At 35.2% G+C, this 12813-nt stretch overlaps 1 protein-coding gene across 1 annotated transcript in view; it reads right to left on the bottom strand.

Moving 5' to 3' along the window:
* Window positions 1-11146, bottom strand: part of LOC133528881 (LIM/homeobox protein Lhx1) — a 93772-nt gene extending 82626 nt beyond the window's left edge. Inside the window, 2 exon segments of the mRNA XM_061866370.1 lie at window positions 8881-8958; window positions 8961-11146. Of these exon segments, the coding sequence (XP_061722354.1) occupies window positions 8881-8958; window positions 8961-9318 (436 nt within the window). The 5' untranslated portion in view covers window positions 9319-11146.
* Window positions 11147-12813: the final 1667 nt, after the last annotated feature.

Here is a 12813-nt window from a genome sequence, read left to right as displayed (position 1 = left end):
AAATAGGTAGTGGCGATATGACTGCTAAAATATGAACTAGACATAATTACTGGACGTTGACGTAACGGTCACCGAAGAGCTGGCGGCTTCCTCGCACAACGTAACAGTATTGCGATACTAAAAGGAAATGCCGCCAGCATCCTTGGTACAATGCCTCAAGGACCTATTTTAGATTTAAGCTAGTTATAGTAATCCTCTGTATATATCCATTGTGTATTTTGTTATTGTAAATAAAGCGCTTGAAATTACTGTACGAGTATATTATCAGAGACTATTTTACAAGATTTGGCCTGTCTAAAAACAAAGGAATTCGTAAACAATTTTAAAAGACGTCGTTGGAAGGAAATAAAACAAGCAGCTGAAGTATCTACTAATCAAAATACAATATGTTCCCTGATCCAATACAATATACAATCCAAAAGCCCACGGCATTAAAAAATAATAATATTCAAAGACCTCTTAACTACGTGACGATCATATTTCTAAAACCATCTTTGCTCGTTAAGCCCTCTTGACAGAGATAGCAGTGTCAGCTTATTATTATTATCCAGCCAAAAGGCTAAACAGCACGACAGCGGTAAATTTTACCGAAAAATCACACGCACCGCCGCGTTCATAACGTCTCAGGCACATCTTTATCTCGCTAATTTGAAAAAGCTTTAAAATATACCAAATTAATGGCGCGTAAGACTTTTTAAAATAGATGGGTAGATCTGAAATGGCGCGCGACCAATCGGACACTCAGATTTGAATATGGAATATTAAACATAAACCGTCGTTGAGACCTTCATAAATTTAACCAATAAATGTCAGTTTGTGGCCAGCACAGCGTTCGAAGGATCTTTAAATACCGACGCGAGGTGTAAAAGTTTTGTTTGATTGTTGTAGAATGGACGAACGAGTTTATGATCGGGAGTTAAAAAACTGTACGTACGCCGCGTTTGGTGTGTGACCTTTCCAAAAGTTCCAGTTTTAGTCTATTCGAAGTTTTATAATCTCAGAGATCAATATAAAAAAAACTTAGGTCTTACAATTGGTACAATAGTTTCATTACAACATGATACCCTAGGAGGGCATTGCAACATTTAAAACAGAGGTAAAAAAATCTTAAAATCGACTCTATTGTCAGGGCGATAGAGTGCATGTTCAGATATTTTGGAGCACTTTGGCAGCTTTGATATATCTGATACTTGTAAAGTCGACCATACCAAGGAACATTCGACACGTCACAGATAACTCAAGTCGTGGCCATAATAAATAGGTCTATCTACATTTACACCAACACCAACGTACCTAAATATACCTATAGATATACTGGCGGCCAGATTACAAGCAATTCTAATACGTTAAATAGCCTCCCGTAGAATAAATTTGTACTTAGGTACCTTCATCAAATTAATATCTCTTCGTGATTCCTAGAACATATCTTTCAGATCGTTCATTATCAGGAACAAATATTGGTAAACTGCGGCTGTAGCATGGTCACATTTTTATCACTTGTCACTATGCGTGTCACGTTCTAACAAGTATGTAAGTGCGAAAGTGACAGGCATATTCTTTCTCTTCTTTTTAATGTTCTTTTTATTCCTTCTTCTCCTCTTTATCTCTTACAAAAATTCAAAATGGCAGACGGTAGTGGCCATCGCCTTCGATCGAGTGCCAATCTTGCACTAGCAACACCTCATCACAAATCTCGTGCGTATGGTAAATCTTTTGCGGTACGAGCGGTTCAGCTTTGGAATGAGTTGCCTAGCTCCGTAAGACAATCGCAGTCCGTAGCATCGCTTAAGGGGCAGTTAAAGAAGCTGTGGCTATCTGACCAGATTTAACTTATTTGTGACTATAAATATATAATGATTGTATATATAATATAGGTATTATATGTATTTGTTATACTATTACTTCTATTTAATTTAATTTATTTTCGCCCTCTTTTATAATTTTATTGACTTTCCTCTAGTCTATTGTACTCAGTGCTATATTTGTCTACCATTCTTCATCAACTCTCATCTGCTCAAAGGTTAACTGGAACAAATCCCTTAAAGGGATAAGTTCGCCTTTGTACTGCTTATCCTGTGCCATATTTATATTTTGTACAATAAAGAGTTTATACATACATACATACATAGTGACAAGTGATACATATGCAACCGTGCTACAGACGCTGATGATTATAATACCCTTACCGGAATGGAATCCCAGGACCTCCAGCTTTGTAGGTAACTTCAATAAGCTGTTAAAATTGTTGAAAGGAAATATTTGCAAGATCGTCACTTACACAAACAAGATAAAGGAATAAATCTATTCATAAGAGGATAAGGTGATAATCTCGGATTTACTTAGCGGACGTAACTTCACTTCCATTGTTCATTTTGGAAAAAGTCAAAGATACTACTTACTAGCTGTAAATTTAAGGGGACCTTTTGGTGATCAAGAATGAATGGATAAGTAATCGTCTCATAGTTTTAGTGATCAGCTTAGGACTAGGGCCAACGGGACTCTACAACTAAGTAATATAAGCCTACTTTAACTGTCAGACAACCTTTTTAGACCTGTGTTTTTACCCGACTACGTTAGTACTAAAGTCAGTGTTATTTATACGTCACACTAACACTGCCACTGCGTGTTCTACCAAAATCGTTGCAGACTTGTCTTGGTCTGACTCTATGTAAGTCACCATCGAAACTACTTAGCCTAAACGAGTAGTTATAAGACTAGGATATACTTATGACATACGCAAATTTTTATAGCGATTTTTCATAATCATAATAATGTTTGTTTAATAATGAAGGACGAATTGATGGCAAGAGGGGAAGGGGAAGGAGGAGGTTCATCTGGCTTGACAATATTAAGAAATGGACGAACGTGAATAACGCAGACATACAAGAATGGCCAAGAGCAGAAGAGAGATGGCAAAGGTGGTCGCCGACGTCCGTTAGGGCATGGCAAATAAAGAAGAAGAATAATGTTTACTTTGCTACTCAGATATGGCAAAACCTTTAAATGTAATGCGGCCTATTATGGTAGAGTTTTTATCATTTATCACTATGGATTGGACATCTGACTTTCGACCTTATAACTTCTCGTATACTTGTCGATGACTCGATACACGGTGATAAGTGACAATAATATAGAAACGGCTAAGATAATATCAACAAATGTCGATTGCAAATTTGCATGAGTTGTATTTTATTATAACATAATTTTAAAATTAATAGCAAATGAGATACAAGAATTAGAGACTTCTAATTTATTATAAGTTACGGAATTTTCAGGACATTTTTTTTTCTTTAAGCGTTTTTAAATACTGACTATTGTATGCAATATGCGTATGTAGGTACTCATGTCGCCCACATTTACCTGTAATTAAATTACCCACCACACACCTTGCACGCAAAAACACTAAAAACCGATGTATGTTTGTTTTCCAATTACGCTAAAACCACTGAACCGATTTAGCAATGCAAGGATCCGGGCGGTCTAATGAGATCTGCACTTTGACTGCAAAAATAATGTAAACGTTTTTCGCCTTAGTAATATAAAATAAAGTTCAGAATTGTTTACATATTTTTGACGTCGTCCGTACTCATTATCTTACCACAAACAGATGCTTATGGTACATTGGTACAATGTACTATTGTGTGCTGGTACATGGTTGGAAATATAGGTATAAGTAATTTACGCTTTGTGGTCGCGGGCGCTGTTTGAAAAAGGACCTCGGAGTGGATCGAATTATGTCGAGTGATATTTAACTTAGGTACATAGGTCAAAGGTCTATAATATCAACACGGACAAAGCGCCATTAATATGCGTACACGTCTTTATTGCCTCAACATTAAGGGGGAAGAATAGCTTTGCGATCTTAGCAAATGAACAGTACTTTTTCTATGAAGTTCCATTTCGGGAGAAAACGTTTTTCACTAACTCTCAACAAACTTTTTACTTTGATTTTCATGTCGATCGGTTCAGCATAATATATTCTAGGTTTATAGGTTTCGCTTTAGAAACAATGTATTAAATGTATTATTATGTGTGTGCTGTAACAAAAACTAAAACTATAAACCTAGTTTTTCATTATGTCAATAACATACTAAAAATCATGGAGAATGGAAAATATTTACAAGTGGAATAACGTTTTCTTTTTTTGTATGGACGAGTTACGTCTGAAAATATCGATACGAAAAAAGTCCCAAAAATATGCAGACACGATCTTATTGCCCATATATTAAGGTAGTGTATATATATTTTTGGCACTTTGTCCGTAACGGTATTTTCAGACGTGACCGTATACTTCCCTCTTAAGTTATTGATTATAGCAATTTGTAGTTATTTTAATTAGGTACCTACTACCTAGTATGTAAGTTCAGGAGTTAAGCAGTTTATTCGATGAACTCAGTAAGACATAATAATAGAAGAAACCCTTTATAGCAAGCCTAGCACAATTGGTCACGCAATCCTTGTCATGCGACAAATTTATCTTTAGTTATTTATAACTTTATCACAACGTTTATTGCTTTAGATAAAGAACACATAATCTTACCTTGTTAGAAAGAAAATAATTCTTGAATAAATAAATTATGAACCTTAAAATCTAGTACTCAATGGCGAATGCTCTCACTCTTGCCTGAGCCTTCTGATCTCATCAATTTGAGATTAGGTACATCACTAGATTTTATTTATTGTTGAACAAAATATATTTCATTTGGCGAGAAATCTTATAGATTAGTATATATGTAGTAGTGTTTTATTAATATTGACAACAAAAAAGTATAGAACTCCAAAAGAATTAAAAAAATTACAAGTTGATAATCCAGCCGATTTAAGGTAATTCAAAAGGTTACTGTTATTTAGGCCGTTAATACTTAAGTAGATTACATATTTAAGTCAAATTCCCCAATATCGTCTACCTCTTAGGTTATTGTTAACAATAATTTTACTGATAATTTTTGGAAGCGTGTTACAAAAGAAATAATATTCTTTAACAGTCATCATGAAAGTAGAAGAGAGCAAGTCGGAAAACAGACATTAGCAAAAAGTGCTTAATCTTATAAGGCCCGCCATACAAAATTTTCCTATTTTTAATTTGAACCTTATTGTATCTTGAATTGGAATTAATTTCAAACTAATTTTACGGTTTACACTCACGTGTTTTTAGTGCGCTAAGCACGGCCGTCGTGAACGCTTCTCGCACTGTCAGTGCTTGAGAAAGGAGACCTAGGCTCTCCGAAAGATGTCGCGCGAGTGACTAAAAACACGTGCGTGTAAACCGTAAAATTAGCTTAATGTTAGTATGTCTCACGACAGTTTAAATTCGATGGAATTAATTTTGTTAATGCAATTAATATACTTTATTTGGTTTATGAATGGTTACAATTAGATGATACAGAGTGTACATTACAATGCACAAACCTACGAGTTTAAACTCTGTTTTTATACCCAAGATACTAAAATGACATTTCGTTTTCAATCTACCTGTCTGGTTTTGGATTTAAATGACTGGGCAGATTGGGTAGTAAGTTGGTCAATCGAACAATATTTTAGTGTTTGAAATAGGTATAAAGCGGGAGCTTATACATGTAAGTATTTATAATAGGTAATATGTTTATCTTTGTATATAATATCCTTATAATTTAATAATTTAACCTATCTACTTATGCTAATAAAATGATTCCCAGAATATTGTTACTTTCTGATAATGTTAAAATGTTAATATGTAACTAGACTAGCATAATGATGATGGTAAAATTAAACATTAGGTATAAAAAAGTGTGATAAATGATTAATTAATATAATGTAATGCTATTAATTAACAAGTTTGATAAACAACATGCTAGTTTAAAACGTGACGACACCTACCAGTAACTAACAGAAATAATTGCATAAATTGTTTATTTAAATGCTATCACTGGAACTTCCATTATACAAAAGTTTGGGGTTTCGTAGCATTTTACTCGGCAATCGACGGGTGGTCGCTAACATTTGTAGTAGTTCCTTTATGAAATTATGAATTTGTTTTGACCTTATCCTATTTGTTGCAAAATAATCAGACAATCTAAAAATAGCCGCAAAAAACATATGCATTGATTCTCATCATTAACCTCTTTCTATTTTTGTTAACAATACTGCATGTTTTTATAAAAGTATATCTAATATGTATTTACGCACCAAGTTTAAAGTTAAAAATTACACAGAAAACGAAATGCAAGTTCAAGACTAGGTAAGAACAGACGGTCTTATGGCTAAAAAGCGATCTCTTCCAAACAACTTTTGGGTAGCAGCAAAGTTAAGTAGTTACAACCATGGGCGGGAAGTGCCGATATATATATATACATATACTCGTAAATCAACAAACCAAAGACAACTATTTACTTATGCACGTCACGTAAAATGTATTATTTTAGCTAAATTATGAAAAAGAGACGGCATTATTTTTCAGAGAGCAATCAGCTCAATGCATTTAAATTTTAACAAGTCGTTAGATTTGTAAGATTTATAATTTTTCAAAATCTTTTTACTTTGGTTAAATCTTAAAAACCAAACTGGTATAGGTACCTATTTAATATCTATGTAAAAACCGCGTTTTATGTCGAAATGCCGCCAACCTAGCCATTCCTGTCTTACAGGCAATAGTTATAATAATGAACTGCGACGGCAAAGTTAATAACAGCCTTCTACCCCCGGCTTTTTATGATGGGAGGACTTTTATGATAATAAAAAAATGTACAGAAATAAAACCGCCGATCCACAAGCAAAATGTTTTCACAAGAAAACATTTATGGCTTTTACACTTATTTTTAACTTAACCATATTATTTGTTTATCATTATCGGCAAAAACGTGACAAAGGCATGTACGTTTTAATTAAAATAAATACCTGTACCTATGTATGAGTTAAAATGAATGAGACAGTGCTATAATTGTCGTTTGTGTACACCTTCAACACATTTATTATTAACATTTAATAGGTTCAACACGGCTATGATGATGGCAATCATTGTCACTTATCGCCATACATAAGACAACCGTCACCTTTTGACAACTGAGCGTTTAATGAATCGGATTTTTATGCGTAGCGACAAGTGATTAAATCGCGATCATATTAGGCCTGATAGGTACTTGTCATAGTTGTATTGTTTACCTACCTAAATACTGAACAAATTACAGTAGCTTTATACTTAACATAATTTTTTGAATTCAATGCTTTATCAAAAAATATGTTTGAACAATAAAAAAATATCCTATAACACAAAAAACTTCATTGAGGAAAAGACATCAACGACCGGTTACTTAGATTTTTTTAGATTAGTTTGTTGTACCGATTTTGTTAATGTATTGTCAATATTTTTATTATTAAGTTTATGCATTGATATAAACATATGAAACAGTTTTGTGGTTAGAGTCCATATGTCATTCCTTATAATATTGTGTAAATAATTTTATGCAGTAGCTTTATGATATTATTTTTTATTTTAATTTACCATGTAACTTACGTACTACGTACGTACTTTGTACTTTAAAAACACTGGCATACTTCAAAAATATTCTAAGAACATTAAGGTTATATCCCTAAGTAGGTAAGTACTATGTTTAGCCGACGGCCGCCTGATGTTTCAGTTTCAGATCAACAGAATTAACGTGTATTTTTATGTACTGACATTTGGTAGTGATGTAAGTACCAGTAAATCATATACATGATTTTACAAACTTATAATGTTTTTGTATTTGCATTGAAACCTGGGGTCTCTGGTGGCAGTGATGGATACACAACAACAGTACCTATTAATTTTAATTTTTTTATAAAACTGTGAATAAGGTATATTTAATTTATTTATAACATGGAGGCAAACACACGGATATCATTGGTGGTTTTAATGATTTATTTAGTAAGTAAGAAGACAGATTTATATGAGTATATTCTATAGAGATTTCAGAATATGATCGAACATACGAAAATAAAAAAACAATTTGCAAAGGTAGGTACCAAAACAGCTAGCTAAAACTGACGGTTAAAATTGAATAAGTAAAAATATGGTACAGTCGTTTAAACTATTGGTTGAGATTGTTTTTTTCCTCATCCACTATCTAGACATTATTAACAGGGACGCAATTAGTTTATCCTTATTTTATTATATTGATTTAATAATACTTTAAAATTTTACCTTAAAACAAGCACAGTCAAAATAGGTAACTCGAGAATGGAATCATTGATTTCTCCTCAATTTTTTTAATAAATTGCTATAAACAATACTTTAATCGTAAAGTACATGATCTATCTCCATTTGTCATCCTGTCAACCTAGTGATAAATTTGTCTACTTATATCATATTTGTTATGACCCTGAAATTTTATCGAACAAAGTTTTCGCTATATCAGGCCGCGCGTGCGAACCTATAGGCCTACTTAACATATAACATAAACAACTTTGTTTTTATAAATTCATGTTCACACCATTGTTTATCTTAAAAATCAATACCTACTTAGTGCACAATTACAGGTAAAACGAGTTGTAAATTTTTCGCGCATTTTTTGTTGTTTTCGATGATGTTTATGTCAAACGCTCATCTACGTCAGTTTGTTGCGTAATTTATATGTGTATATTTATATTTTTCTTCTTTTGACATTGAAGTGTGTTTTAAATTTGTTGCTAAGGTTGTTCAGTGATAGTTAGGTAGGTATTTTAACAAACATGTTTACATGATTTATTTAATATTTATTATATTTATGAATAAAGGGTTTGATTAAATATAGTAGTGGGTGACTAAGTAGGTTGTTAGTCTCCCAATGCGACATATATCAGTAAAACTTAAAAAAAAAACAACTTATCGCAACCACAACACAGTTCACTTTTTTTTTTAATTTGACATAGACACAGAACACTAACTTTTACCAATGTGGTGCTGGTGAAAGGGGGCATGGGCCCCCCGACCCGCGGCAAGGAATCCCGCCACTTCGGCACCTCTACACGGCACTTCACTTGACACCCCGCGACGGCAAGCGCGGCGACAACGCTCCTACGCGCGCTAACTCTCAACGCGTACTGACCAAAAACGCTAAGCTTTCGAACGACATCACGGGACAAAACGAGAGGGAGAATGCTTCATTTTGTGGGTGGGAGGGAGACGGCTAGGGTAGCGTTCGGAAACAGGCGTGGTTCGAGGAAGCAGCCACTAGCATCGAAGGGGTGGCGCCAGCGGTGTTTTTCTAGGTTTTGTTTCGTGCGTGTTTCTGTGCGGTAGTAGGATTTCATTTTGTGGTACACGTGCGGCGTTCGCAGTAAATTTAAATTGGCTTGCCGGTACATCGGTTGGGAGCTGAACATAATTATAGAGCCTGGATTTTTCGGTTGCGTCTCTAGGTGCTGGTCTTTTATTTGGTGTTGGAAGGATGTTGGGGGCGTGAGGGCTCTTTATGCAGGGCTCCCGCCTCCGGGAAGGGATTTCTTTATTTTGGCCCTTCCGCCCTCTGCAGGCCGTGATTACAGCCCGGTGTCATAATAAATAAATATCGTAGATACTTCTGAGTAAAATACTGTCTGCTGCGCGCTAGCTATGAAAATTCCAGTCTGGAGTTGCTTCTAATAGATATTTTATAGTTTTCTTCGGTTTCATAATAAATATTTTAATACGTTATTGTAATAGCATTAGGGCGAAATGGGTTGGCTGTAGTAATTATTTAGAGGTAAAACTTAAAAAGCTGTCCGATCTTTAATTTTTATGCTGTTCGAGATCATTAATTATCCATTTATCCTGTACCTACACTAAAATGTATTTAGTAGAAATATTCTATCATTGCTACCGATCAAAGTAAATAATTGTATATCTACCTACTTAAATAATTTCAGGGTGGCTTAGTCGTTCTTGTCAAATTTCAGTTTTACCTTTTTCTTAAGGATGAGTAGATACCTACTCTAGTAGAAATCTCTTTACAATTTCTAAGTATCTGTGACAATCTGTCAGGCCAATAGGGTTGGCCGGTCGAAATATTTTCCAGATGGCGCCATGATAGCTTGCCCTGTCAATCCCTAGAATTGTGTCGAATTGTACCAGCCCTTTAAAGCCTAATCTGATATAACACAACTAAAGATAAGGGGATAGAGGGGCAAGCTATGATGGCGCCATCTATGCAAATCTTTGACATTCGCCAAGCCCATTCTAACGTACACTGACACTAGAATGATACCTAATTTATATCGTTCAGTTATCGTGCATTTCGCTCGTATTGTTCGTTAATGTATTGGCGCGAGCGAGACGCACGATAGTTAAATGACGTCATTCTGATGTCAGTGTACGTTCGAATTGACCAGATTATTTGCTACATATATCTAGAGTCGGACCAAGCTAACTCTCCATAGCATTAGTGATGACAAAGTGAGGTACCTAATGTCATCATTAATATCAAATTTCTATGAAAATATGGCATTTACATTTTTTTAATTTTTTTTATACCACGACGGTGGCAAACAAGCATACGGCCCGCCTGTTGGTAAGCAGCCACCGTAGCCCATGGACGTCTGCAATCGCTACAAAGTTAGCTTAGACGGACTCTATGTATACCTACTTATTACTATTGGATTTGTAAATACCTCTAAAACAAAACATCACGTACCTATTAAGGAATAGGCAGACAACGTAGGTGAGCTTTCTCAAAAAAAAATTAAGACCTGATTCTCACAGATCCTGGTGTTTTTGGTTTCTTTCAACTCAGAATCACTAGCATATTCAATCCTGTTGCAAAAAAATGCGCCCATAATTTGTATGGATTTTAGTTTCAAGTAGTGAATTTTTTTTCACACTTATAATTGTGACGTAATGGAACGGACGTTATGATGACGGTAGGATGGAGAATGCTTACGATTCTGAGTAGAATGAGCCCAAGAAAGTCCAGATTTATAAGAATCAGGATTTTTGAATATTTGTTTTAGAAAACGTCCTGGTAGAGCTTACGGTTGGGTGATAGAGTTAATAAAAAGTGGAAATCCAACCATAGTTGAGTAGTAAATAATTTCACTTTACCTAATATTTAATCAAAATAAAGTTTAAACCGCCTAAGAACATTTTGAAGGAATCACATCAAAATAGTTTCTGCGGGAAAGCGAATTAAAAATGAAAAAAAAAGCACCAAGGACCAAATGACAAATTAAAATGTTTATTCACATTCACCTGATAAAAGATAAAGATACAAATCAATTTATTGTAGGATCTCTTTTGCATGGTCAACATCTAATCTAATATATTATCCAAATTATGTTTTACGCGAGAAATAGACTAAGCTCCATTAAGATTAGGTACTTGAAGTAGCAGCACTTACCTATTGGTACTAGGTATATACAAATATACAGATTATCGTAAACATAGGTACATAACGCCCGACCAGAAATATATGATCATTGTCAAGAGGGCGCTGTTATTCTCATGTATATGACAGTTCAGTTTAGTATGAAAATTTTAGTTCCAATAATATTCCGCAATATGGCGCGTGATCATATATTACTCATGGGAGCCTGGGGTCCGCTTGACAATTAATCCCAAGATTTGGCGTAGGCACTAGTTTTTACGTAAGCGACTGCCATCTGACCTTCCAAACCAGAGGGTAAACTAGGCTTTCTTGGGATTAGTCCGGTTTCCTCACAATGTTTCCCTTCACCGAAAAGCGACTGGTAAATATCAAATGATATTTCGTACATAAGTTCCGAAAAACTCATTGGTACGAGCCGGGGTTTGAACCCGCGACCTCCGGATTGCAAGCGTGCGCTCTTACCGCTAGGCCACCAGCGCCAAGCACACCTAATATATTCTAATAGGTAACGGAAAAACTAAATACTTATTTCCTTACCTCCAAAAAAAATTGGCAAATCTTACTACTTAAATAAGATTCTGTAGAGCCCAATATCCGTCATTACTTTGATTTTTTTCTTGTGTTGAATTTACGATTACAATTTTAAGTTTCAGTGTGGCTACCACCAGTTCGGCAGTGAAATAAACGCTATCGTGAAGGTAACTTACTTTCTATGCATCTCGCTTGTACTCGCTTGTAAGTGCGACCGAGATATACATCTCGAGAAAGTAAATTACGTTCTCGATAGCGTATATGTCAGTTTTGACACTGTCAGTGACTCATGGCTCTTACGGCCCAATTCCAACAATGCTTGATGTCACAACGATACGATACCGATCTGTCAGTGTCAAAAGAGATATAGCAGAAACAACCGTTCCGAAAAAATGCAAATAAAATACAAATATTCGGTCAGGATCCTTATCCACAGACATGAAGTTAAAACAATACTTTAGTCTTCCAGTCTACCAATGAATAGTTAGTACTGAAACTGGACCCTCGAGTATATAGTTTAATTAGCAAATACGGAACCTTTTCGCTGATATGCAAGTTGCGAAAAGTTTTAAAAAGTTGGAAACGTCCTCGGAAAATTTATATAAAGGTGCTGAGAAAAGGCGGCTACTACTTACTCGTAATATACACGATGGCCCAGCGTAGGCCAGTCCAAGGGACGCATTTATGCGTTAGAGGGAGTAAGTGATATTACTATCTCATTCCACCGCATAGCTGCGTCCCTTAGACTGGCCTACGCTCGGCCATCGTGAGCCCTATTACGATTAAGTAGTAGCCGCCTTTTTCTCAGCATCTTTATACATAGACTGCCACCCCAAATATCTAGCCGCCCTAGGCCCGGTCTTTATCGAGCCTTAGGGTGGTGGATTGGCCCTAAAGCTCGATAAGGAGAAACCTTCATTTAGGAATTGAAAATTTCTGTCCCCATACAAAAATATGAGAAGAAAAAATATTTCGCAATTTTGTAAAT

Source organism: Cydia pomonella, chromosome 20, assembly GCF_033807575.1.
Source record: "Cydia pomonella isolate Wapato2018A chromosome 20, ilCydPomo1, whole genome shotgun sequence".
NCBI classification, from domain to species: Eukaryota; Metazoa; Arthropoda; class Insecta; order Lepidoptera; family Tortricidae; genus Cydia; species Cydia pomonella.
Note: the sequence above shows the minus strand (reverse complement) of the source record. Positions and strands in the feature narration are given on the sequence as shown.